At 48.0% G+C, this 26,880-nt stretch overlaps 1 protein-coding gene across 6 annotated transcripts in view; it reads right to left on the reverse strand.

Annotated features, from left to right (window-relative positions):
• The window catches only part of ERI3 (ERI1 exoribonuclease family member 3), a 128,272-nt gene that overhangs the window by 44,856 nt on the left and 56,536 nt on the right, over positions 1 to 26,880 (reverse strand). Inside the window, exon 7 of one of the 6 annotated variants that reach the window (XM_064428679.1) lies at positions 18,527 to 20,293. The exons of the other annotated variants lie outside the window; for them this stretch is intronic. Within the exon in view, the coding sequence (XP_064284749.1) occupies positions 20,255 to 20,293 (39 nt within the window). The 3' untranslated portion in view covers positions 18,527 to 20,254. Of the gene's footprint in view, positions 1 to 18,526; positions 20,294 to 26,880 lie in introns of those variants that run through there. 6 annotated transcript variants of the gene reach the window in all.

Consider the following 26,880-nt stretch of genomic DNA (forward strand, 5'->3'; position numbering starts at 1 on the left):
AAGCAAAGCTGGTACCGGGCTTGCTGTCAAAACCTTCAAGCCATTCAAGAGGGGGTATTTTCCCCCCTCAATTTCTATCTTTACAGACACACACGCTCGCCTCTCCCTCGCTCGCTGTTTAATTTCCGTGTGAGAGGGAAGCAGGTGCCCGTGCTCCCGTGAGCTCTCCCTTCTCTAGGTTTTTTTCCCCTTTTTGGATCCTGCCCCATTAGTTTAGTGCCCAGCCATCTGCGACGTCTCCTGTAATGCTGTCCCCCTTGTGTACCAGGCAGCTTTTCCATTAGCGCCTTTAATATTCTGACACCTTAGCACAGGCTGCTATTACATTCAAACACTGATCGCCCTGTGAAATTACATCGCAGGGCTTGCTAAAATGGAATTGTGTATAATCAGGCTCCTCCATGCACTGTCAGTCCCATCACAAATACAACGTAAAGCAGGCTTATGGATGGGCTTAGCAGCTGCTACAAGTGTATTTTTTTTAATAGATGAAGTATCCCTTATTTAAAGCATTTCCTTAAGAAAAAAAAATCAAAAAACAAACCAACAGTGAAAGACAAATCAACAGCTGCTGCATTATGTTAACCATACCACTGGTCTCTTAAAACATGTTATTTAATAAGGTAGCTATCTGTTTATCTATAACTATATCAAACAGAGAAGGAGGGCGAGATAAAGATAGTTAAACAGACAGCCGAGGAGATATCTGCCACTGGGAAATAATAGCTAAATAAAAAGTACCATTATTTACTCCAGAGCAGGGAGGAGGGAGAACCAGCAATTTCCTCCCAGTGTTCCCAGCTTCTGGCTCATAGGGGCAGCCTGTGCCAGCCTGCACATACCCCAGCTCACCTTGCTCCAGCCCGCCCATCTCCCCACTACCACAAAGATAAATCTGTGGGGAAAAAACCCAACTCAGGACCAACGTACTGAGGGTGCAGTGCAGGAAAGGTGAGAGAGTGCACGAGAGCCGTCCTGCTGCCAGGAGCTGGCCTGGTGGGGCAGCCCCCCATTTCCACACAGGCTGAGACCAGCTTAAATTAAGGCAAAATCGGCCACAGCAGAGGCTCTGGGTGCATTTCTGCAGGAGAGACTAGCTTTTGTGTGGCCAGCACACAAGGGACCAACTGCCCAGCTTATTTTTTTAAATTCTAGCTAAGGAAGTGATGGATTAGGACAAAGGTATTTCAGGGGGATGCAGGAACCGGCAGGACACAGATGATGTGTCAGAGAAATGAGCTCTTGAGCTCCCTAGCTCAGAGTTCAAAACGCTGCCTCTTACCATGCCCTAAAGGTTATTCTGTCTGTCTGCTGTGAAATGCGACGGCACATCACCTGAAGGGAGATTTCCAGAGGCGCTGTGACCCTTCTGCTATCTCCTCCGAGAAGCCTCTGCAGGAATGATGAGATTGTAGCTCATTTCCACACACCTTGAAAGAGACGGGCTGGATCAAACGTGCTGAAAGCAGAAGCAACACATCCTTGGCAGGGAGTGTGCTCTTGCTGTAACGGGCTGGGAAACTGCGTCCACCCCACTGAAAGACCAAAGACATTACCTCTGATCCTAAGCCAGGATGGAAAAGCCAAAATACTGGCTCATTTCACTGTGTGGGAACAGTTCTGCTTGGGAACCTCAAAGTAAAAGCCAGTGACAGAACTGTTGCCCTTTGGAAAGGAACAATCTATTCCTGTGCAAAACACTGCTTTGACTTTTTTTTGACTCCAGATTTCCCAGTGCAAAACAAAGCCATTTGTCCAGAGCAGATACACTGCTCCTTTGCACCACACACTGCCTGTTTCAGCATATGGTGGTCTGGACATTTTTGGCAAGGATGCCTCTGGTGATGGTTCAGCTGCTGTGCACAAACATGGCAGATGGGGATGATGGGACCATAGAGGGCAGAGACCCACAGACAGGTTACAGAAGAGAAGAAGAGCACAGGGGAGATGATGTACACTGCACATCCATTCACAGTGCAGGTGCCAGAAAATGCAGTTCAACTGTCTGGTTTCCACTACCTGTCATTGCCAAGGTTAGGTACTTGCAAGGTGGCAGCAAGGGAGGGATGCTGGGTGACCAGCATGTTCACATCTCAGTTTAATAATCTGTTTGGAAAACCTAGGCCCTGGAGGATGCAAAAGAAATCAGAGTGATCCTCCAGGACCTTCTCACCACTTCTGTCCTGCATGTCTTATCACACACCTCTCCCTCAGCTCACATCCTACAATCCCTTCTGTTTTCATGTTCACTAGGTCAGGTCTTGGGACAGATACATGACCTTCACTAAAACACCTTTGGCACAATGCAGAGAAACTGGTCCATACACAACAGACCAGAGGGGCATGGAGATACCTACCCTGCTCCTTCTTACCTCCTCCCAGACAGCAAACACACAGGAGCAAGTTTTCATTGCAGAGCAACAATCTAACAACTGTTCAAGTCTCTGAGTGCTGCTGCTGTGCAAGAATTGAAAAAACCAGAGTTTCTCTGCACTCCCACAAGATGCAAACTGCTCAAAGGAGAGGCAGCTGGAAGAACGAGAGAAAAGCAAGAAATACAATGCATGAGACATCAGGGAAAAGATCAATAAAGATTACTAGGGCAGCAGCCCATCCCCTGCCCGCACTGGAGGCTCTCATGGCTGCAGTAAAGGAACACCAAGGAAAGCTAATAAGGTGCTGCTGTGCCAGTGCCTAGGGATGATACCTGTCTAATCAAAGGTAGAGTTTACACTGGATCATCTAAGCATCAGCTCTTCCTCATGATTATTGACTCAGGTCAGGGTTAAGACTGAGGAGGTTAAAGCAGAGGTGCCTCTAAGAGCTGTGATGGATGCAAACACCAGGCAAGCAGCCCAGCTAGCAGAGCCTGCTGGGGCACCAGTGGCAAAATTGAGGTTTCCCAATTTCAATGGAAGAACAAACAGAAGGAGATGGTCTGAGGGGCTGGGCAACACATCATGAGAGAATCAATTTGGAGAGAGGTTATGAAAGCAAAGAATAAAGCGACCTGCAAGGAGAACATGCCAAGGTCCTGAGAAGAGGTTATTAAAGGAGGCATGGGGGTACGAACCACAGAAGTTCATGGAGGAGAGCCAGGCAGGAGTTTGCGGCAGTACTGGCTAATTGGACTGGAAAAGGGGCACCAGCACCATGTTATAGTACTGAGAAGGTGACTGAGAAGATCATGTCACAGGTGAGAGAAACTAAGGGCTTTGGGTCCTCAAGAGCTCAACTCATGTCTTCCAAGAGAGCTTAAGGCACCTTCACAGCTCTTTGGTGCTGCCAGCCTTTACTGACCTCCAGCCAGGACAGGACACTCTCTGGTTGTGGCTTTTAACCATGTCTGCAATTCACCTGTAAGGTGCTGGGAAGGGCTGTGACACCCAGACACGTGGATGCCCCTGGGTCCTGCTCCCTGTGGAAGGTGCCATCACTGCTTGCCACTGCTGGGGCCCAGATTCTGTAGCATGCTGGCTCTTTGTGGCCAGTGAGCCTGGGAAATGCTAGTACGATTTGCCTTGCTGCCTGCTGGTGATACAAGACCTGAGGAGCATGTCCCAGGATCTCTGCCCAACATTACTGAGCATGTGTAGCAGAGGGATGGTCCCCATGCAGCCACGGTGTGAGAACAGAGCTGTGGGGTCATGGAATGTCATCCCACCCCCTCAGCATCCTTCAGCTGCTCTCTGAACTCATCCCTAACACACATGTGCTGTCTCAGCTCTGGCTGTGGCTGGTGGAAAGATGAAAAGCAAGTAGCACCAAATGTCCCCAGAGAAGAGCTGGTATGCAGCTGGTGGTTGGAGGGCTGAGATGTCACGAGTAGGTGCATGGGCTGTCCAGAAGGCACTTGGCTGTGGACCACTTGGCTTTCCCAATGTGGAGCCATGGCAGGCACCCTGCCCACTGTCAGTGTGCCAGGAAAGAGTAAGAAGCTGGTATGGAACAAGGTGTCCCAATTAGATCTAATTAGATCTCCTTAGGGAGGACTAGAGCTGGCAAAATGACACAGCTGCTTCCTTGAGCAGACACTCAACCTCTCCCACCTGCAGCATTTTATTTTTCAGATTTTTAACCTGCAGTGCTGACTCTTTGTCTGGCTCAGCAGAACCTGCTCTGCCTTGGGTCCTAATGCTTCTCACTTGCAAAGCAAAATTACATGTGTACACAAACAGGCATTCAGTGATCACACACAGCATCCAAGCTCTCTGCTCCAGTGTCAGAGAACAGCTGCTGGGGCTACAAATCAGAGCTATAAGGAGACATGGGGCACCAGAAGGCAGAGCTGATCAGGAGGACATGGCAGAGTACACCAGGTCCCTCTGACTCCCTCCCTGAATGACAGCAAGGCATGTAAGCCAGCCTGCCTGCCCTCCCCACTGCTGCCCCGCACCACCCCAGAGAGCTGGCAAACAAGCTTCAAACCAGACTGCTCCTTGTAATCGGAGTCAGTCAGTGTGTGTGTTACGCTTGAGTTGATGGCTGGTGTTAAATTCAATGCCTTGAGTATTGATTTCCTTGCACATCCCGGACTTTGTTAAAGGGTTAGCTGTGAACTGAGATCAAAGGGAGGTTAACTCGTTTCTCATAAGTGGTAAAGCAGACCTCTAGCAAGCCGGGCCCCAGGCCTCCTCCACAGAGGATGCTCCATGCATGTTGTTAGCTACCCCAGTCGCCTCAAAAGCCAGATAAAGTCACAAAGCTGCCGCAAAGCAGGGAATAAAAATGATCCCAGCAACTCCCCGTGGACCCCCAAGCTATTATGAGTGCACACTGGGGACAGACAGCTTGGGTTAGCTCTTCTTCTTCCCACACTGTCCCCCACCACAGCAAGCTGCTCCCCATGCTTGGCTACAGAATACAGTGGGGAAGTAAATCTTTCCTAGCTGCACCCCCGAAGAAGCTGCCTCTGGGGGGCTCGAGAGAGAGGAACAGAGCCCTCCCCAAGAAGACTGGGGTGTCCTAAAGCTATGGGCAGTAGAGAGGGAAGGCAAAGTCACTGCTACCCAAAGGACCACCTGGCAGGGACATGGCACCCTCCCTGCCATGGCCAGGTGTAGAGGACAATTTGAGCCAGCACTGCCATCAGCACCTGTATGGCAACATGCCCGCTCCATTTTACTTCACTCTCTTCTTGGCTTTCCCTGCCCCACATAAAGAAATTTTGACAGCAGGTTTTGCCAAGGCACTAAGAGTTAAGTGCACAAATAACATGACACTAACAAGCTTTACCTTTGTAATTTTCAAGGGATGGAGGCAGGGAAAGAGGTGTAGGAGACAATCTGAAATTGTTATCACTAGTATTAATGAATGCCCAGAGGCACCGAGCAAGAAGCATCCATTTCAGATGAACATCTGTCAACAGTAAGTGGTAAAATTTCAGAAGTAGCTAAGGTACTTCAAAGCCTGGATTGCACCAGCTTCCCAGGAGGCTTAAGCACCCAAGAAATTTCTAACAGTAGGGCTATGGCCCCTAAGTCACCTGGGCACCAATGTTATTTCTCAACTCCTCTACTCCAAGATCTACTTGCAGTGCAGTACAGCCTTTCAGCAGCCACGTTTTTCTTCAAACATTCACTGGGTTTCACTGGCACTGTACCTTCCACCCCAGGGTGGCAGCACGTCCAGTCCTCACGTGTCCCAGCAGCCAGGCAGCTCCAGTTGAAGAAATTACAGTACACTTTGCCCCCACACCCCTAAAAATCTCAACCCAAAGCACCCAGCAATGCTGGTAGCATAATTTCCCCTGTCCAACAGCATTGGTAGGGAAGAGGGACCCATCACAGCCCATCTTGGGGGTGAAATCCTCAGTGGGAGCTTCATTCCTCAGCACCTATAGTCATATTTAACTGTGAGGTCCTCTGTATAGTGCTGCCCCTGCCCCTTCTCCCCTCTCCCAAACTCCTGCCATCCAGCACTGCCCCAGCAGCCTATTTGTTTTTAAGTGAAAGGTTTATACCGAAGTGCTTAGGGAATATCTGCTCAGTGCCCAGCATACCAAGTGCTGAAGATTTCACTTAAACTCTCAGCATCTGTGTATCTCAACTAAATTAAGCTATTTGCTATAAAAGAGCACAATGACAGTAATGGAATAATAACAGCATTAATAAAACACAACAATCCTCGAATGAGAAGTGGACGCATCAGCTAGCTTCAACCAAGAGAAGAAGGCTATTTTAAAATCACACACAAAAACCATCTGGGGGTGGAGAAAACCAACAAAAGCTCCGAAACGCAGAGGTCAGACTGAAATTATGTTTTTAACCTCAAAAGAAAGATGCTTGCCAGAGTCTTCCCAGCCAGAGAGCTCCCATGCCAGTTGGAAATTAATTTCCACAGCTCCCAGCAAAAAAAAGGCTTAGAATGGCTATGCTGGCTCCACAAAAGAGGGGTGGGGGCACTTTTTGTGAAGAGAACACAGAATTAAAACCCCAAAATAGAAGTGATCCCTCAAGCATCAGCAAGGTTTGTTTTTGGGGACAGACACATTGGGGTGATGCTGTGCTGAACATGTGAATGCTGAGCTAGTGACCAGGGCCAGATGCTGCTACATCATTATGCAAACATCCAGATGTCTCAAGCTCAGTACACTGTCATTCCCCTCTTGGTGGAAAAATCGCCTTCACTCTATCCACAAATTCTTCCTCTTTCCTTTATTTTGGATGAGGGCAAGACTAAACACATCCCCTTCAGTTTCAGAGTCACCTAAACACTGTCTGTTCAAAGGATAAAATAGCCTGGGACCTGCAGTAGAGGTGGGAGCAGATGTACCTGAGACAAAATCACATCTCTGCCCCCTCTATGGGATGAGATTTAATACATTTAATACATTAATACATTTAATACATAAGAGCAATTAAAGAGCCTTAAGTATGCTGTGCTGTGTCTCTGAGGTCTTGCCACAACTCCGATCCTGTCCAAAGCAACACTCCAAACTTGCTTTGTGGGGGACTGGGAGGGTGGGTGACCCTGGGAAGGGGAGAAGATGAAGGAAAAGGAGACCTCTGTGTTCACCACCAGCTTCTTATTGACCACCATCTTGAGAAGCAGAAGGTACATGAGAGCTGCTCCTCTCCTCACCCCAGCTGCCCAAAGCCCAAGTGCAGATCCCCTGGAGGATAATGTGGCAGAGACAGATGTCACCTCCTCTCACTGACATGGCAGGAAACATGACCCAGGTCACAGTTGTGCAGGTGAGCTCACCACTGCCTACCTTTCCTCTGTAGCACAGCCTGAGCCACACAAGAGGCAACTGAGTTATCCCTGACTCCACAAATGCGTTAGGCAGAAGGTGGGGAGTGGCTGGCTGGCTTTCCCACAGCACAGTGAACACCATCTTTGGGTTCACTTGCCATTCAAAAAGCAGTCAAGAGGGACGAAGAGGTGAGTGGTATAGTGCCCACAGTGCCAGGCTCATGTGCTGCACGATGGCTGGAAGCCCTCTGGGTACAGATCCATAGCACATGTCCTCCTGCCAGTCCCCTGAGCAAACAGGCTCAACACAACTGACCAATCTCCAGGTGATCCTCCAAACTTGTACCTTTCTAAATTCCTATGGAGAAAATGCCAAAGCAGCAGTTGACCCACACTTGAAGAGGCGGCAAGTTTCTTTGTTTTCATTACAAATTCCAATCCTGATGCCTTTTTATTTTTTTTTAGCTATTTCTGCTCTGCCCCCCGGAGGTGCTGCTGTGATTGAATGAAACACAACCCCAGGCTCCAATAAGTGTATTTCAATTACATCTGTCACCATGTAACAATGTAATGATATATCATGTGATATTAAATCCATGGTAATCATATCAGCGATTTTTTTAATAGTGCACTAATCACATTATTACATCTCAATAATTAACAACAGAAGGCCTAAAAATCCTGGATACAAACCAGAAAGCTCAGAGGGTGCCCAGCTCCTGCCTGGGAGAGCCCTAGAGAAGAGCAGGATGGCAAGGTGCTGCCTGGTGGGCATGTGATAAGGGAATAAGGGCAGAGGAATCTGGCACCAACATTGTCGTGCAGAGCATGCAGGTAAGGCCAGATTCTTTCCCAGTCACAGACTAAAGAAGCAAGTATTTTGGAGCTAGGAAGAGACACTACATCCCATCTTGCAGAGCACTGCTCCTTTCTCTTCTGCTGCTCCTGCACTGCCACTTTTCCCCCAACAAACCAGCTCTTCTTCTCTGGTAAGTGCCTTGTGAAGGTGTCATCCTGAGGCAGACAAGCACTGCTGGTGCAGAGGGAAGGTCAGTGTCTTGAAAAGATGATCCTACCAACACATCCTTACCAGGCTGCTGGAAGAATGACATAATTTCCTCTCTCCCCTTGCACCAGCTTGAGACGTGATTGAAAGAACCCCACCTCACAGAGCCACTTGCAAGGCTTGAAGTGACTCTGATTTATTCAGCAAAACAAATCTGTCAGCTTAATACTGAAAACTGGTGAGAGCCCTTTGGAGGGACAGTGGTTCTCTGGCTCACCACCTCCACTCAAGCTCTTGCCTGAATGGCTGGAGCAAACTGGGGCTGGGGTCCAAAACACTGACTGACATTCCTTGTGTGGAAGGCAGTCACTCGGTTTTGTGTGAGCAAGCTGCTCCCCACAGCTCCTAGCTGTATTTTGCTCTTTGCAGGATGAGGGCAAAGGGAGCAGCGGGCGGCAGCTGGTGCAGAGTGCCGGAGTGTGGGGAGTCCTGTGCCGCACCGTCCCCGGCTGTGACAGAGCTTTCTTCCAGTTGCAGCCTGGTCAATCTAGCACTTTCCACATCACAAGCTGATCTGAAGAGAGCCTCATTACCTGCCTTAAAGTTCCAGCCAAGCACTTATCTCTTAAAGACAGGATTTAAGAAAAATTTGACTGATCATTTCTCTCCTCATTTAGTTTGGCTGCTCTGAACCAATTCAACCTGTGAAGTTGAAATAGTGAGAACAGGAGGAAAAGTGTGGGCAGGCAGTCACACCAAACACTGCACACAGCGTCCCAGCTCCCCTGCCAGCTCTTCCCAAAGGGTCACATCCTGGCTCAGCCTGATTGACACAGCCGTCTTCAGTGCCAGGAGTGGCCATGGAGCATTTCTCAATACTAAAGTGGAGACATCTTTTCCTCCCCCTCCCACAATGGGACAGGCATTTGGGAGATCACTAAAACCCTGGTATCCAGACTGTATCTTTATGCATGCTCAGAAATGCCAACTGCATCGACCCCAGACCTGGGAGAAAAGGATGAAGAGAGGGATGAGCCAGGACTGACAGCACGACCATCCCTACATCTTCAACTGACCCAGCACAGGATAGTCCTGTGTTCTTCATCTCATTGTACATCTTCCTGCTATCCCACTTTTCAGCTGCACTGTCCCCACAGCCGTGCCACACAGCAGCAGGTATGTGACACCCAGCAATGCCCCGCTCTCTCCCCACTGGACCCAGGGCCTGCAGAGAGGCTGGGGGGAAGGTCACAGGGAGGTGGAGGGGCTCTCAAGGCCAAATAGGAGTTGCAGCAGCAAGTAAAGAGGCCATGCTAGTCATTTAGGGGTGATCCTGCCAAGGGCAGGCAAGACAGATGGACGCACACCTTGCTGGCCAAGGCAGTGCAGTTGGACTTTCCTTCCCTCATTTCTCTTTTTTTTTTTTTCCCTTTTAATTTTGTCTTGGAAGCCACGATCCTTTAAAGATGTGCACGTCTCATTAGCTCTACCTTGACAATCATTACTGTTCCTGCCAAGGCAGGAGCAGAGCTCAGCCTGAGCGTGGGGGAGTCCATTACCTTGTAGTTAAAGGGACATTGACAACTCTGGGCTGCCTGGTGGTCTGACTCCCCCTTGGAAGCAGGATTGCTCCTGCACACTGCTGTTCCCCCTCCTCTACTGAGCAATAACCTCCTGTTTAACCCAGGCAAGATGCAAACCCTGCAGTGACGGGTTGTTCTGCAACCACCACCAGGCACATCCCCCTGGATGGGGACTTGTAGGTCCAAGTCTATGCCCACAGCCTCTGGGACAAGGGGCACTGAAGAACTCAAACCTTCCCAACACATTGCACATGGCCTTCACACAACCACATCTCACTTCAGCAAATGCATGCTCTCAAGTGGGACCACAAGACCCAAGCCCAGCCATGACCAAGCAGCGAGCCCAAAATGTCCACAGAGGCCATACTAAAGGGTGGAGTAAGGACTCCCATGAAGGACCCTGGGACAAGGGCACAGTCCCCACATATGAATGCCTGGTGGCATAACTTCAGCAAGTTCTGTCCTTGCTTTAAACACCTGTGAGTTTGTCCCTAGCTTTTCTGGCTCTGTAGGGAGCAATGTGGGCCACCACATACCCAAAAGTGGGGTTGAAGAAGGGTTCAAGTGGGTGAGTATGCAGTGATGGGTGATCCCAGAGAAGAACCCTGCTCACTAAAGATGCTGTCCAGAGAGTCATGTTTTAGCCCATAGCTGGGGGCTGTTACTCTCTGTGGCTGTTCCCAGAGCCTATTTTGCCCCACCCCAAGGCTGATAACAAGGAACCTGGCTCATGTTATGCAAGGGGAGAAGAACCCCTCACTCAGGAGATTTCAGGGCAAACACTCCAAACCAACTTTTGATGAAATAGCCCCTGCTTTCTCCAGCTCCACAAGGGCTTTGAAGCCTGGTGCAGTCCTCAGGAGGCAAACACAGCAGGGTGCAGCCCTATGAAGATGATCCTGCTTCTTTGTGCCTTGCAGGATGGGAGCTCTGCTGCAGCCACACTAAGTCCTCACTGCTCTCCACAAAGCCATGGCAGGAGACAATAGCACACGGCCATGGCTCCGAGCCACACTCCAAGGGAGGATCCTACCTCCACACAAGGCTGTCCAAGAACTTGACAGGACTCTGTTTGAAAAAGATGTTGAAAGAAATGATCTCTTTAAGTGCAATGGGAGATATTTGTCTCTGATTTACCCTTGGCTTTTTGCTCTGGTTCAGGTAGGAGCGGTGTGGGATGGCTGGCAGATCTGAGAGCATGGCACGCCCCAGCGGGCAAAGCGAGCAGTGCGGAGGAAGGCGCGAGTCAGTTTGGAGTGCTCCCCATTTATCAAACTCACGCAGCCCGCCAGCAGAGCGAGTCTTTCCATCATTACAGCTCTCAAAATCCGATTCATACCACTAATCCTGCCTTCATTCTCCCAGATTAATAACATCTCTTTCAACCTTCACAGTGTGATAAATAGACAAAGAGAGAACAAAAGGAGAAACAGAAGTGAGAGAAAGAGCCAGAGCAACTCCACATAATAAAGAGAACCAAGAAAGGGGAAAGGGAAAAAAAAGGGAAAAGAAAAGGGAAAGAAAGGAGCCGGCACACTTGACTCTGCCATTTACTTTAGCAGATTCTCCCCAAGAGCACCCTGCCATCCTTAAAGAATGTAAAACATTGCTCAAAGGAAAGGCTCGTTAGCAGCCCTGACCAGCCCAGGTTTGCTGGAAATCTTTTTTACTTCCAACCTCTGCTCAGGTCAGCACTGAAAATGAGTTTGTTGGTTTCTTGTTCTGCTCCTCCCCAGACTCCCACAGAGGCAAAGCCTCCAGCACAGGCTTGCTCTCTCCTTCATTTAAAGCACCAGCTTCTTGGAGGGGAACAGGAGGCTTTGGATGGTGTCTGTTCCAGGGGTGTCCCAGCAGCTCAGCAAGCCTAAAACAGGCTGGCAGAGCAGCAATGTGCTGACACAATAAAAGCTGTTCCAGAAGCCAGGATCATGCACAGAACTTGGGATGGGGATGAAGACCAAAACCATGATGACAGCAGAGCAGACATGGAGCATCATGTCATCAGTCTGGTTGGAGGGCCAGAGGAAAGGAGATGCCTGCATGAACAGAGAACTGCAGCAGGGGTGTCACAAGCCCAGCTCCCCAAGCTACACTTCTCTGTCCCCTGCCTTGTTCCCTCAGAGGGAGCTCCTAACCCTGCCCATCTTGCACATCCCAAATCCACATTTAGGCCACTGGAGTCTCGCTGATGGTTGTGGAGCTGCAGTCCCCCTGTATGCTCATGGCTGCTCCAAGAAAGGGAATGGCACTCACAAGTACCCCATCCCCAGCACTCCTCTACTCTCATTTGTTCAGAATCAACTGAGCCCTGGGAAATGCTGATCCTACAGTCCGGGACCCCAGAAAGCCAACCCCACTGGCCCTGAGACACATGGACAGAGACGTTTAGCTATTTCCCACCCACAGCCTTCACCAGAGCTGTGCTGTTCAGCTTTTTCACTCTGCCACGCTGTATTGAACACTCCATACACTCTCCAAGTTATTTTAATAATTAAATGTTTATTGGCACATTTTCCCATACTGCTTTCCCCATTTGCCTGATTTGCTTTCCAGTGAGTGACTTCCCTTGGTTCAGTCCTTCCACAGGATGCACACCTGCAAAACATTTCCTCTGCTTTCCCCATAAGGAGCATCCGTCCCCCTTGCAGCCCATCCCTTTGGACTCCTGGCAGGTGCTGTGCATACTGAACTCCATCATGCCAAGCCCAGATGAACAGCTCAGGCACAGCTCTGGATTTCTGGCCAGGATGGTGCTCTATTATGGCACTCAGCCTCCGTGCAGAGGCTGGGCTGGGTTGTTTTTTTTCCCCTCTCTTCTTTTATACTGTTCCATATTACTCCAGGCTTTGAAGTACAGAGAAAAGCAACACTCAATGTGCCTTTTTTTTTTCTCCTTAAACCTACCTTTATCATAGCAAATCTTTTCCTTCTCCGCTGTGTCGCTGGAGATAGATATCAAGCAAAAAAAATGTCTCCCCTTCTAACAATGGGTTTCCCTTCCCTTCTGAACTTCAAATAGAAAACTCTTATCTACAGCCACAGTTGACCAGAAGAAGAAAAGAAATGAAAACAGACATATGAACTGAACCCGGGCTCTCTTTCTATTCACTTGGAAAAGCTGTGCTGGGTTCTTCACACAGAGATGCTCTGAACATGTTTATAGCAAGTATTTACTCACTTCACTAGCTATCCACCCACCATGGAAATCCACCTTTCCTCAAGAACAATTCTCCTCTGCTCCACGTACCCTTTTCAATCTCTTCCTTGCCTGGCAAACTCCATGCACCTGGGCCATCCAGCACAACACCACCTACCCCTAAAGCTGGGGACAGCAAGAGCTCTTCAAACTCAGCTAACAGAAGCTGCAGTGGTGCCCCTGGCACACAGAAAGCATCACTTCTGTATAGTGCAAGTTCTTTAAATGACAGGATGGATCACAGGTCAGACCTTGCTGGCTGTACTTGCACAAGATGCCTTGCACAGGCTGAGACCAGGCTGCTTCAGCCACCCTTGACGTACCCACACACCCCCATGTGCAGCACCTGTGTGCCACTGCTGGTGCCAGCCAGTTCCTCCATGTGCTTTAACACTCTCCTTTGAATAATCTTCTTGCCTGTGACCAAACTGTTCCAAGGAGAAACATACAGAACCACAGAACTCCTTTTCCTTCCCCACTTTGGACCCTGGGTACAGACCTCTCCTGTCCTGGCTTTCCTCCCCTTCACTGGCTTGATCTCTGGACAGGCACTGCCAGGTCCCAAGCTGGGTTGAAAACTCACAGACTGGGACTCACTGAGGTCCAGTTGCTGTCAAGCCACCCCTGTTCTCTGCCTAGTTAACAGAAGCTAAAATGTGAGCACTGTGCTTGTGTTTCTCCTACATCACAGTGCCAGGACCAACATACATAGCATGAAGCACAAGGAGGCAGGCACTACTGCCTTCCCCACCTCCCAAAGTGTCCTGCTGGGCTACGTGTGCTTCTTGAACCCTTCCTGCTTTCAGCCTTGACAACTTTGTCACACAAGCCTTGTGAAACCTGGCCTTACAGCCCTGGAGCACCTCCTGGCTACAACCACAGAGCTCCTATTTCTTCTTACTCTCTCCAACCCTCCCTGAGTTCAGTCACAAATTCATTCACAGGAGACTGCTGGACAGACAAACTGTCTTCCTCACCACACATGGCATCATGGGCTCTGTCACCAGAGATGGACACAGCTACTGCCACAGCATCCAAGTCCAAGCTCTAACTCATTTGGACTGGAGACAGTTTTGGTAAGTACCTGGTTCAAAGCAGCCCTCAGCCAGGAGAGCCCATCCTGTGGCCCCAGCTGCCCAGCATGCTCCACTGCGGTACCCCACAGAGCTTCCCAGGCAGCAGCATTATTCTCTTCATGTTAAACTCTGTGAGAGTCCCCAGTGCTCTTCCCATGGGGCACTCCTGGTGCTGCAGAAGGCTCCTCCCTGTGGGGCTACAATGGGAAGATCCATCAGACAAAGCACCTTCTCTTCAAGCTGCCTGATGACAGATGTTCAGCCAACAGAGCAGTGGGATTGGCAGAGCACTGCAGAAGCGCTTTATAATTCCTGCTCCTCTCCTCCTTCCTCAGCCTCTCCTGGGAGAGAGGCGATGATGAACGGTGACATAACTGACTGTTCCCAATCAAGGTAATGTAAGTAATGACAGCTGACGTGATTCCTGGAACGTGCAGGCGCTACTGGCCCACGTGCCTTGCCTACTGCAGGCAGCACCGCCAGAGCTTGTGGAAGGAGAGGAGACCAGAGCATAAAGTCTGGCTGGGGTACAGGGGAGAGAGTCCCAAGACAAGAGGCTGTCTCCAAACCAGCTGCAAATAACTCATTACATCAGTCTGCAAACGGAGCAGGAGCCAAGAGGAGGTGGATAGCATCTACGTCATGGATCAAACCCTTCTTGGCCTGCGTACAATGCCTGCCCCACACCTGGACACCACACCAGAGTGACACCTGAGACTGTAGCACCCCTAGTCCTTAGGAGGTGGTGTGTGCGGGTCTTGCTTGGTCCCTCAAGGTTCAACAAGGCTTTTATTGCTCCAGCCCTGCCCCTGCTTCCCCCATCATCCATGACTATCTGGAAACAGGAACATTACATCAATAACCTGGACCTCACCTCCCAGGCAGCTGCTGCACAGGCAGAACCATGTCATCTGAACTCAGAGCAAGGGGGTGCAGCAGCCACACACTGCACACACGGGTGTTCAGAGACTCACAGAGGGAAAGAAGATACTGTACAACCTCTTACCCACAGTCCTCTTCCAGAGCCTCAAAATCAGTAGGCAAATTTAATATGCAGAGAAACGACCGATTAATAACCCAGCATTGACTTAAGAAGACCCTGAATAATACATAGTGCTTGTACATGGAAGGGGAAGAAGTCAAGTCCTTCTGCCTGTCAAGTGCATCTGCCTCCCAAGCACCGACACCTGATGAGAAACCTCCCTGCCAGCCACACACAGTTCTAAGCAGCTCTTCAGAAACAGCTTTTGTTAAAATGAATGGCAAAACTTTGCACCAAGTTAGGCTGGCACTTGGACAAGTCCAAATATGGTGTTATTTTAAATGTAATTAGTACTGCCTGTTAATAAAGTCCCTTTACACCTGCCAAGCAGAGGACACCACTGAGCATTTGGAGCCTTAACCATGAGGCTGCCCAAATCTCTCCTCTGCCTGCACTGCAAGCCTCCCAGAAGCTCAGCCATATCAAGAAAAAGTCAGATCCAAATGGACAAAAGACTGGCAGAAGCTCAGTTGCAGGTGCTGGGCTCCAGCACACCATAATGACAGCAGATGAAACTATGAAGGAACTGTTCCCTTCCACAGCTTGATTCCAGCTTCTGTTGTTTAATGGTGGTTTTGGTGTGAGACACTTGAGCAGTGGCATCAGTATACTTGTGTGGTGCTGTCTACTTTCATAAATGATGATGGCTGGAGAAAAATTTGCTCCCTTTTTGAGAATATTCCAAACCAGATCTAGCAGGAAAATGGTGTTTACCTGGGCAACAGCCATTTTTGTGTAGGGGCTACATACAAAATGCCCATTCTGAGAGGGGTGAAATGCTGCAGAGCACCAGAGATTTGTGTAGGCAGCATCAGTGAAATACTGTGTATCTCAAGTACTTTAATTTTTGAGAGTGGGGAGAAAAACTGAACAGCAGCTCAGGCAGAGGCTCCCAGCAAATGCTTGTTCTGACTCTTGTGGCTGAGTGACCCTCCTGTGCAGCCAGTCCACGAGGATGCTGCAGGGATTTAATGCCTGCAAAGCAATTTGAAAGGGAAAAGCCTCACAAACAAGCCTTGTGGCTGAAGTCCAGAGGCAGGAGAGATGAGACCTAATTTCTGTTTCAATCTCTGATACGATTCACAGGAAAATCATCCAATCCTCCATGCCTCGGTATCCCCACAATATCATCTGTTGAGTGGTATGAGCCTAAATTCATTCATGTCTTTACAGAGCTTTAACATCTACTACCTGAAGACCAAGGGACCATCACTACGCGAAACATGAGCTGTGTACAGCACAAGGTCAGAAGGCATTTTAAAAAGAAGCACCCAGTGCAAAGTACAATGGAAATAAAGTGAGAAGGAAACAAGATTTGCCTTCTTCAGATGTAAATGAGTGCCAGCTAGCAGCAGAGCTCCAAAGACACCCATTTTAGCACCAAAAAGAGTTTCTACAAAGGGACCCAAGAAAAAAATGTGATAAACAGGCTCAGTTCTCAGAGTCTGATTTCCAGAGTAATAAGCACAGAAACTGAACCCAAAGAAAAGATCTGTATTAGAATCCAAATCCAATCATTCTGATAATAAAGAAAAGACATCTGAACTGGTGCAGAACTATTTCCAGAGAGAAGTTTGTCTCCCCATCCCTTTAACATCCTGCAGTGGCTCAATGGAAAAATACTTAAGAAGTTGCAAGTTTGGTCATAATGTGTAAAAAGCCCCTGAAATGCGACATCATTTACTCTTCTGTGGTATTGCTCAGCAGAGCTAATAAATCTTGCATGAGCAGAGCTGATTCTAATTTTCTAATATGAAAAGGCATTTGGATTGAGAGAGAGGGGAAGATAAAAGTGATTGAATCTCCAATAGCCCAGCGTCAGTGACAAGAAACATCCTGCTATGGACCCCAAGGAAGGATGGCTCCCCCTCCTCCCTGAACCACAGGCACACTCACCTGCTTGCACATCCAATTCTCCCTGCTTTCTGCTCGCCACGTCTCAGTCTCCCCTATTGACAGGACGTGGTTTTAAACACAGTTACACAAGTTATCATTTCTGCCTTTTGATCAATCTGAATTTTCAGGACAATTACCCTCTTAATCAATGATTGCTATCAGCAGCCCCTTGGATTCTTCACCAAGGCAATCGTGCCGCCGGGGCAGACAGCGTGTGCATATGCAATGAAGCTGCAGGGAGGCACAAGTCCATCTTCCCCTGACGTAGTCATCGGCTGAAAGGGTGGAGAGCTGTGAAGGCCACTTCAAGGAACACCTGACGTAAAAAATAAGTGGAGGGAATTAAAAGGGACGTTGTGCGAGGTATCTGTGGCACAGCTGTGCTGGGGGGATCAGGGACTTGCTGAACATAACATCGAGCTGAAAAATAAGCCAACTAACCCAAGAGATTTAACATCCACTGAAAACATATATTTAAGAGCTATCTATAGCCAGCACTAACCATTCCTAATGAGGCTAATAAAGTCAGTTTCCAATTATAAACTGAAACACTAGAAGAAGGAAAGGCAGAGAGGCAGCTTTTAAAAACCTCTGAAGATGTGGGATTTGGATATGGAGCTTTCTTTATTTTTTTTCTGTCAGAAATTACTTAATATCACCAAAATGCCCCTAGGATTTACACACACAAAGCAAGCCCCCCGCTGCTGTTCCCTGGCAGGGTATGTGTTTCAGTAATTGATGTTTGCACAGAACCTCAGCTCTTGGAGGATGTGGCTCCTTTGAGGCATCTCTCAGCATCACAGAAACATGGCCTCAGATATTTAGACACCACAGGAAACCTCAAAGCAGCCAAAACCCAACTGCAGGGGCTGTGGGCTGGCTGGGGTATAAGGCTTGGTATCCTGCTCTTGCAAGAGCACCACCAGGCCGTTGGCAGGTTCATGACACTTGGCTTGTGTTTCCAGATGAGGCAGGGCAAAGGAACGCGTGGCTCCCACCCGCACATCTCTCTGGGCTGCTCCCTCGACAGCTTAAGTGCTTCCCCATGGCATGGGACTCCTTAACACAGCATTCTGCCCAAAAAATACCTCAGCCAGACCTAGGCACCATTGTGTCTTCCTGAGCAGGTCAGCAGGTAGAGAGGCTGCATCTTTTCCCAGGCTTGGAAAGCATCTTGCACCTCTCATGTGCTGTGTCAGCAGGAGGGAGCTTTGGGACCTGCATGGCAGCAGGAAAATGCTGCTGGAAAGCAGTCGAGCTCCTGCAGAGGAAGGCATTGTGGTGGTTTCACCATTTTGACTACCAGATCGGGCTGGCAGAAAGCAACAGAGGCAGCGCCAGGTGAGGCTCGTGGGCCAGCTGCCTTTGCAGGCTGCTGGCTGGAGGAGCTCTCTGAAAGGCACAGTATTTCACTAGCTATTTTGCATGGAGAATTGCCGACCAAAGATATCCCCACTGTGTACTCCAGAGCAATAAAAATAAAAAAAAAACCACAAGAAGAATTCTTTAGGCGGGTAATGGGCATTTTATTCCTTTTTATGACACTAAACATAGGCAGCTGGCATAATTACACCACAATAAAGGCATAATGTGCACCTAGCAGAACAAACTCATACTTTTGATAATTAGGCAGAGCAAACACAGTCTGGTATTCAGTCACATGGTTTTACTGTCTTCTGGATCTGTCAGAGCCCCTATCCCCACAGCACGTCAGCCCCATCCTTACAAATGGATTTAGCTGTGCCCCATAGGGAAGGCTGAGCAAGGAATGTGTTGCTAGAATTCTCCTACACGAAGAGGAATGACCATGCACCTCTACTGCTTAGAGCAGACAGTCCATGTGCAGCTCCTGGGATGTCACTGGAAAGTGTGTGTGGCAGAGTTACCAGCAGAGGATCAGACACCTCCTGATCGGCACGGACTGGCCCCACAGGGGAAAGAAGGGTGCAGCAGAACCAGCTCCATACGGGCAAAACATACGTGGTACAATGGCAAAAGGAGACCCAAAACACAGGAGAGTCTCAGAGCTGCTTCTGGTTTGGCAGCTCTACCAAGACCAGCCCCTTCCTACCTGGAAGGGCTGAGCAGTGGTGTGGGGACACCCCTCCATTGCAGTGGGCAAACACAGTTGGTGCCAAAAGGCAAGAACAGAATGATGTCCCAGGGAGGCTGAAAGACCTTCACCTACAGAAATAAAGGTCCAGTCTGGACCTGCTGGAGGCTAGCAATTAGCTCTTTGGAAGTTTTGTGCTACACTTAGTCCTGGTAGACCTGCCTCCTCCAAAACACACTGTCAGGCAAGAAGCACACTCCTCTGGCAGCTGCAGCATCCACACAGGACAGCTCTTCCCTGAGTGAGGAGCACAGCCAAGGCAGAGATCCCAAATAATCTCTCAAATATTAACAGCATCAATCAGGGCCAGGCTGACAGAGGTTACCACTGTGGGAGAGCACAGAGAACAGGCTTTCCTGAAACTGGCACAAAACCATACAACAGATATCTACAGTTTGTTTGAAAACACATCTGCAGGATGCATGCAGGAGGAGCACTGGCAGAACAGTACACTGCCATTTCATCTCCACGCCACTAAAACCATTGGGGATGTCAACCAATGCCTGGAGGAGAGACAACAGCTCAAAAACACTCCATCCTGCATGGCTTAATGTAAGTAATTTGCTTTAAGGTATTTTGAGTGTTGAAATGCCAGTGTCCTGGCTCAGAGAAAGGTTAGGTGGATGGAGCTAATCCATCAGCCATGAGTGGGACCTACAATTTCAGCTGTGGATATGATGCTGAGGAAAATATCAAAAAACATGGTTATGAGCTTTGCAACACAACATTGAACATGAGGAAGGAAATGTGCATGTTTGCCAGTAAATAAAAGCATCTTGCCCCACCACACCTACTGACACCCAGAAGGGACTGCTGAGAGCTTGATGGGTCCTGAGAGAGCTTGGGAATGGCCATTTGCTCAGGAGTTTTGATGCCCTATAAAGATGGCAGCAGCACTCATGTCAGAGCACCCAAGGAGAAGATGGTCCTGGTCTGTAGGAAACAATGCCTAGGCAACTGGGAAAACCAGTCACTGTGGGATAGACCCTGGCTGGGCTCATTCTTCAGAGTGATGAGAACTGCCCTCCCCAGCAGGCTACAAAATAAGAGAAGTTTATGCCCAGACAAGGGCAAAAGATGGGTTGTTTTCTAAACAAAAGCTGTAGACTTTTCAGCCAGTTCTTAGAAAAGCCACTTTGATAGATTCAATCCTTGGGCTGCAGGCAGAGTTCAAGCACGGAAACCTGCAAGTGGAAAGAGCAAAAGCCAGGATGAAACCAGAAGTGCTATGCCAGCATGGGGGAAGGGTGACAGGAGACTTTTAATCCTAACTCTGAAATCAACTTCCTTAGTAGCCTTGGGGTTCTGAGGGATTTAATTAATTAATTTAATGAGTGTGAAGTACTGCAAGTTATTAATATACAAATTCCACTACTGTATCTCCCATCTTGCTGCTCACCACCTCTGGCTGCTTTATACTGAGCCCACGAGAAGCCAAAGCCAAGCCCTGGTATGCTTCTGTGCAATGGGGCAGAGGCTGCACACCCACACTTTCCCAGCCAAGTCACCAGTAGCAAAATCCCAACCCTTTCAGTAGGACAGTGCATCATACATGTCACAGGGCACCAAGAACATCTCATAAAAAGAAAAAAAAAAACAAAAAGAAAAAAAAAAGTTCTGTTCTTCCTACTTACAGGTAAGCCAGTGGCTACCATAAAACAGCCTGCTGTTGCTGGTGGTGATGGCAGCAGTCAGTCACTCTCCCTTCTGTAGCTATGCTGGCTTGGTAGGACAATGAGGACCAAACCAGGCAGTATTTTAATCCCCAAGGCTAGAAAATCTGATAGCCCATCATGCCTTCCTGCAGAACTGCAAAAGCCTATTTTCATGCTCCTACATAGAGCTCCTGTCTTTCAAATAAATGCTGAGAAAACCAACTCTTTTCTCAGGCACTAGGCAGCTGTGCTGGTACTCAAATAAAGCTCCAGATGAAGGGCTGGGATGCAGGGATGCTCTGTCCCTTGCCTTTGCCATGGGACTCTAGGAAAGGCCATTTTTCACACATTTGTGCCTTCAACTCCCAGCACCTTCCTCAACGTGCAAGCAGCAACCAGACCCATGGAACAAAGGTCTGAGCAGTATGTTTAACCTCAGCAGCAGCAGACACACACAGCCAGATGGAAACCAGGAGGCTCCTCGGTATAGGGGACAGATGTTCAAATCCCCCAGCATGGGGAATGCAGGCACAGTGAGGTGCAGTTGAGCAATATGGCACTCAGCAGGAAGAGCAGCACACAAGGTCTGAGCAGCTGCCTCTCTGCCTTTTGCCTGCAGCTAAAACAATGTGCATAGAAAGAATCACAAATGCCAACCTGCCTCCAACCACTTGCATAGACAAGGATGCTTTTGGTAAAGTGACCATGGTTGCGTATCAGCAAACCACTGCTTAGAATTTCACTTAAAAAGCCAATCTTTTGCCCTGGTTAAAAAAAGCTCAAAGGCAAAAAATTCTCCTCTCTGCTTTGTCCAATAGCTGCAGGCTCCATGGGGCTAAGGAATATAATTGTGCTCCTCAATTTCTCTTGAATCAATACCTTCTGACCTTATCTGAGAGCCCTCTGTATCACATGTGGCTACAGGAGGCCCTGGTTCTTACTTGAGGCCCAAAGGCACTGCCAAATAAAGTCTGCCTTGGGATTTTCCCAGTTCAAACATATGGGACTTGGGCAGACAGCATCAGGAGGGGAGTGGGGACTGTACATGGCACCCAAGGGAAATACCCCTTCTTTCCCTGCTCATGTACTGAGTTTCAGTGATGTGTCCCAGGGAATGCAGACAGCCCGTGTCCCAGTGCAAGGGCAAAGAAAGTAAGTATTATAGCACACAGGGCCAGCAGGAGGGGAGAAGTGATGACCATCTCTCTGCTTCAAGGCAGGACCAGCTCTACCCAAACCACCCCCACCACATTCTTCTGAACTCATAGGAGACAGAGGTCCCATATTCCTGCTCTTATCCATGGAGACTGCTTACTGATCTTCCTGCAGCAGGCGAGGATGTGATCAAGAGCCATACACCACAACCAGTCAGAAACTGAACACTTTCATTCCTCAAAAATGATTTCTGCTTAGTCTTCTCTAGGCTGAATATCCCAGATCACAGAAGCAATTAGGTTGGGAAAGACCTCTGAGATCATGGAGTCTAATCTATGACCTAACACCACCTTGTCAACTACACCATAGCACTGAGTGCCATGTCCAGTCTTTCCTCAAACACCTCCAGGGACGGTGACCCCACCACCTCCCTGGGCAGCCCATTCCAATATCTGATCACCCTTTCTGTGAAAAAATTATTCCTAATGTCCAACTTAAACGTCCCCTGGTGCAGCTGGAGGCTCTGTCCTCTAAATCCCTCATTCTTCCTCTGGAGGTCATGTCTTACAGTTCTCTGACCCTTCTGTTCTTCTCTGAGTTTTCCACCTGTGGCAGGTCCTCCCCGAAAGCAATAGGTGAAACTCTTTTGTTCCAAAGGCTAAGACCAGGCTGCAAAACACCCTGCCTAGGAAAAGAGGTGAACTTTAATGTGCACCTAGCACATTTTAGTATGCATTAGCAAAAGAGAATGCAGGAGAACCCCTGATGGTAAGGAAGTCAATGTGTGTGTGAGATGCTATGAGAAAACATGCAGCATAGCTATGAGAAGGACAGAAGGATGGAAGGAAGTTCCAGGAAGAGCTTGTTGTTAATAGGTCCAAAATACTAAGGCGTGCCCTTTACCCTGGAGTAGATCTAAGTAGCTTCCATATAATTTACATGAACCCTCAGGGGATCACATCTTTCCTGTCTCTTTTTACAGACACAAGTTCCACAGAAAATTGCTTCTGTGTTTTGATGATGTAATTTACAAAAAAATCCCAAAACCAAAAACTAAAGGAGAGGGAAACACAAAATAATTTGATTTAGGCAAAAATTGATACTCTATTTCTGCCCTCCCGAGATGGGCATGTATGTTATTGTTTAAGTCATCCAAAACCAGTGAAGCCTCCAGACTGCATCTAGAGCCCCTCTCAGCTGTAGCAAGACCAGCTCCTGAGATTGCAAGGAAAGGAAATGAAATGTGAGGCTGGGATCATTACTTTGAAACTATAAGCTCGTGCCACTGAGCCAAAGCCTTTTATATCGACATGGGTGTGTGTCACCCAGCAGCAGACATCATTCTCCATCTCTGCCTGCTCAGTTCTCCTCCTCCCAGGACAGCTGGCAGCACGGTCATCCGCAATGCTCTGCAAAGTCTAGCTATGGAAAGCTCCCAACACCTTGCCCAGCATGTTAAGTTATAGGACTGAGCTACTTCCATCACGTTTGGAAGCTGCTGGCAAGCAAAAAGTGTAGAGGAGTAAATAGCAAAAACCTTAAGTTCCCTTCCATAGTACAGAGAGCCCAGAGGGAGGTGTTATTCCTCAAAGCCTCCAATGTTTAAAACTCACTGAATTTGTACCTCTGCTGTCACAGAAGATACTTCTACTCTGTGTCTCCAGTCACCAGCTTAGGCAGCAACTCTGAGGGAGGGAGACAGCCTTGCCTGGCAGTGAGTCCCAGACTGAGAACGTCAGGGGCAGGGCCCCGAACAACAACTACTGTCCACGCAGCCCACAGGCCATGCCTGTCCTTTCTTTGTTTTATGTGAAAGGAGATGTCAAAATCAACCCTGATGATTACTCTGTATTATGTGAGCACTCTACCTTAGCATGTATTGCACAACCCCTTGGTCCATTTGGTTACAGCTTGTAGGGAAACTGAGACATCAACCCATGCTGTACCTTCTTCTAGTGAATCCAGGAAGACAAAAGACTGCCAAGAACTTCCAGAATGCCCTGCCTATTTGCTTTCCTTGGAAGTACATTTTTACTCAGCACTCCTTATTAGGTAAGAAAGGAAGGACAGGTTGCTCTGCAGAAGGACAGAAAGGGCTGCTCCTTTAAGGCCTCTCCTGGATGCCCTTTCCCATTGAGATGACTATCCTCAACTCCCTCCTCATCTCCCTCCCTGTGATTTAAGAGTTCCTCTCCTGGCCCTGACAGTAAGGTATTTCTGTCCCACAGATTATAACTCACTCTGGGCTATTATTCAACTCCCAAGCCCTGGCCCTGCTGCATTTAGTCCAAACATAATATCCTTCATGCATATATTATCTGTCTCCCTATTATCTGGAATCATTTCGGAATTAAATTTCAGTCCCGCAATATTGGCTTGAAGAGCGGCTCGCTTTATGGGCTAGTCAAAGGTTAGAATACCAATCAAAATAACACTGCCGATGCAGAGAGACATTTTAATATTCCAAAACCCGGTAATTGTAAAAGGACATAATATTTTTTCCCTGATTACCCCAAAGGCAACACATGTTAACAAGGCGAGGGAGAGAGTGAAAGAAATTTCAGAGTTCAGACAGCTGCACGACAGATTTAAAGGAGAAGTCGTGGATGGCTGCTGTGCTCCAGCCCTGGAGCAGGAGGGCTCCTCTGACCGTGCCAGAGGTGCTGCATTCCCTGGGATGCTTCCCTTCCAATCCCAGCCTTGTGTTGTTCATGCTGTGTGTGCTCCCCAAGCCAGGAGCTCTCGAGAGTGCTCTCACTGCAAGGGAACAGAGTGGCCAGAGCTGTGCGAGACGGACGGGCAAAGCTCATCGTGGTAGAAGAAACAGCCACGATCGGCTGGCTGACCTGCACAAGCCACAGCGCTGCCTCAAATTCCTGTCTGAAGCACAGCTGATGTTTTTAGGAAAAAAGCCTTCCCTCCTGAGCTGGATTATCCACCACAGCCCTCGGTAAGTTGTTCCAGCAGTTAATTACCCCACACTGTAAAGATCTGCACCTGAATTACCTTGCTTTGGCTTCCAGGAACTGGAACTGCTTAGGCTTTTGTCTGCTTCTGTGAAGAAACCTCTTGTCACATCTTGGCTCTCCCTTTAGATATTTGGCAACTACAGCCCTTACCCTTCTCTGGTACCCTAAAAGGCTCCCAGGGTTGTTACTGCATGGCGAGTGCTCCTCAGGTCTTGCAGTTCTCATCCAGTCTTCAAGTTTTTAGTATTCTTTCTGATGCAGATGGGATCCAACATCCCATACTGGTCAAACCAGACCCAAAGAAAGCAATGATCCAGACCCTCTGCTCCTCCTCACCATTGCCTGTTTATAAATCCAACAGCAGCCACCTTCTACATGCAGTATCTGCACGTTATCAAAAATGATTTCTATGTTTTCTTTCAGGGAATTGACAAAAGTGTTAAATACAAGAGGTCTGAGAAATAGATCCCTGTGGGACTCCACTAGGAAGACATGCACTCCATGATGATTATCCATTTACAATTAAATGCTAGGAGCTGTCAGTTTGCTCTTTCTTAATCAATGTAATGTGTGCCATGTTGATTTTGTATCACTCTTGTTTCTTAATCAAAATGTCATAAGGTACCAAGTCAAATGCCTTCTAGAAGTATATTACATTGACATGGTTACCTTTATCAACCAAACATGTATTCTCATAAAAAAAATATCAAGTTAGTTTGAAAAAGATCTAGTTTCCATAAATCCACATTGATTGGCATTATATTACCCTCTTTTCATTCTTTATTAATCAACTATGATATCTGGCTTTTCATTACTTTGCCCAGAATTAATGTCAAGATGATAGGGCTATAATTACTTCATCGGTCATCCCATTTGCCCTTCTAAATTACTGGTACAACATTAGCTTTCTTCCAGTCCTCTAGAACTTCCCCCATGTTCAAAGACTTATTAATAGTCCAGGGCATCTCAGCCAGCTCTTTAAAACTCCTGTAAACCAGCTATGCAAAATGCCAACCAATTCACCACTTGACTTTTATCAGAAAATTGTGTTGTAACAGCAAACCTCTTGCTCAGCAATATGGCAACCTCTGCCTTTCTGTGAATACAGAGCAAAGTATTTATTAAACACAGTCATTTTGCTGTTATAAGAAATTCCTTCCATTTCCTTCCAACTATGAACCAGCACCATTCCACAGACACCTTCCTTTCCTCACCTCTTTGAAAGAGATACCCTTACTTCCCTAGCCCTGGAGTCACATTTCTTTGTGCTTCCTTTCACAATCTCTCCCATTTCTGCCCTCTGAAACTTTCCAAAGCCAAGAGCTTCATCGATGGGGTGAGAAACCAAGCAAGCCCAGGTCCCACTGAAGGAAGGTTTGACAGGGTCACAGAACAGGCACCATGCTACAAACCAGCAAAGCCCAGGGCACAGTTCTTTGCAGTTAGGAGGCAACATTTATTCATGTGCTTGATGCTCTGGTCATGAAGCATTTTGCCTGAGGAGTCCTCCTCTGGCATTTCTAACCTTACCAGGCATTTTATATTCCCTGCAGCCAGTAACTCAATAAACAGGAAATTGATAACAATCGTTCTAAGTCTTCAAGAAGTTAGACCTCACAAAAACAACTTCCAAATATATGAGTTAACACATAAATCATTCCTCACCCATTCCAATGATCTTCATCTAAAGCACTCAAGACACTTTAGCACCAAGTGCCTGAGAAGTACTCAAAGCCCCGCCTCCCACCCCAAAGGCAGAAGGAATTGTTAATTCAGAGGAGAGACAGAAAGCTGTTAGCAAATCTTTGTTTGTTTAAGATGTGTTTATTTCTAGTAGCCAAATATTAACAAAAACATCCTATTACATGCTTCCTCTGGCAGATTTCACAATGCAAGTAGGTGACCTTAAAACATTTGTAGGTGTGTATTAACAGTTCACTTCCAAACAGGAATATCTACAGATCAGTAAAGGCCGACCCTGGAAAGGCCAGC

The sequence above is a fragment of the Passer domesticus genome, chromosome 7 (genome assembly GCF_036417665.1).
Source record: "Passer domesticus isolate bPasDom1 chromosome 7, bPasDom1.hap1, whole genome shotgun sequence".
NCBI classification, from domain to species: Eukaryota; Metazoa; Chordata; class Aves; order Passeriformes; family Passeridae; genus Passer; species Passer domesticus.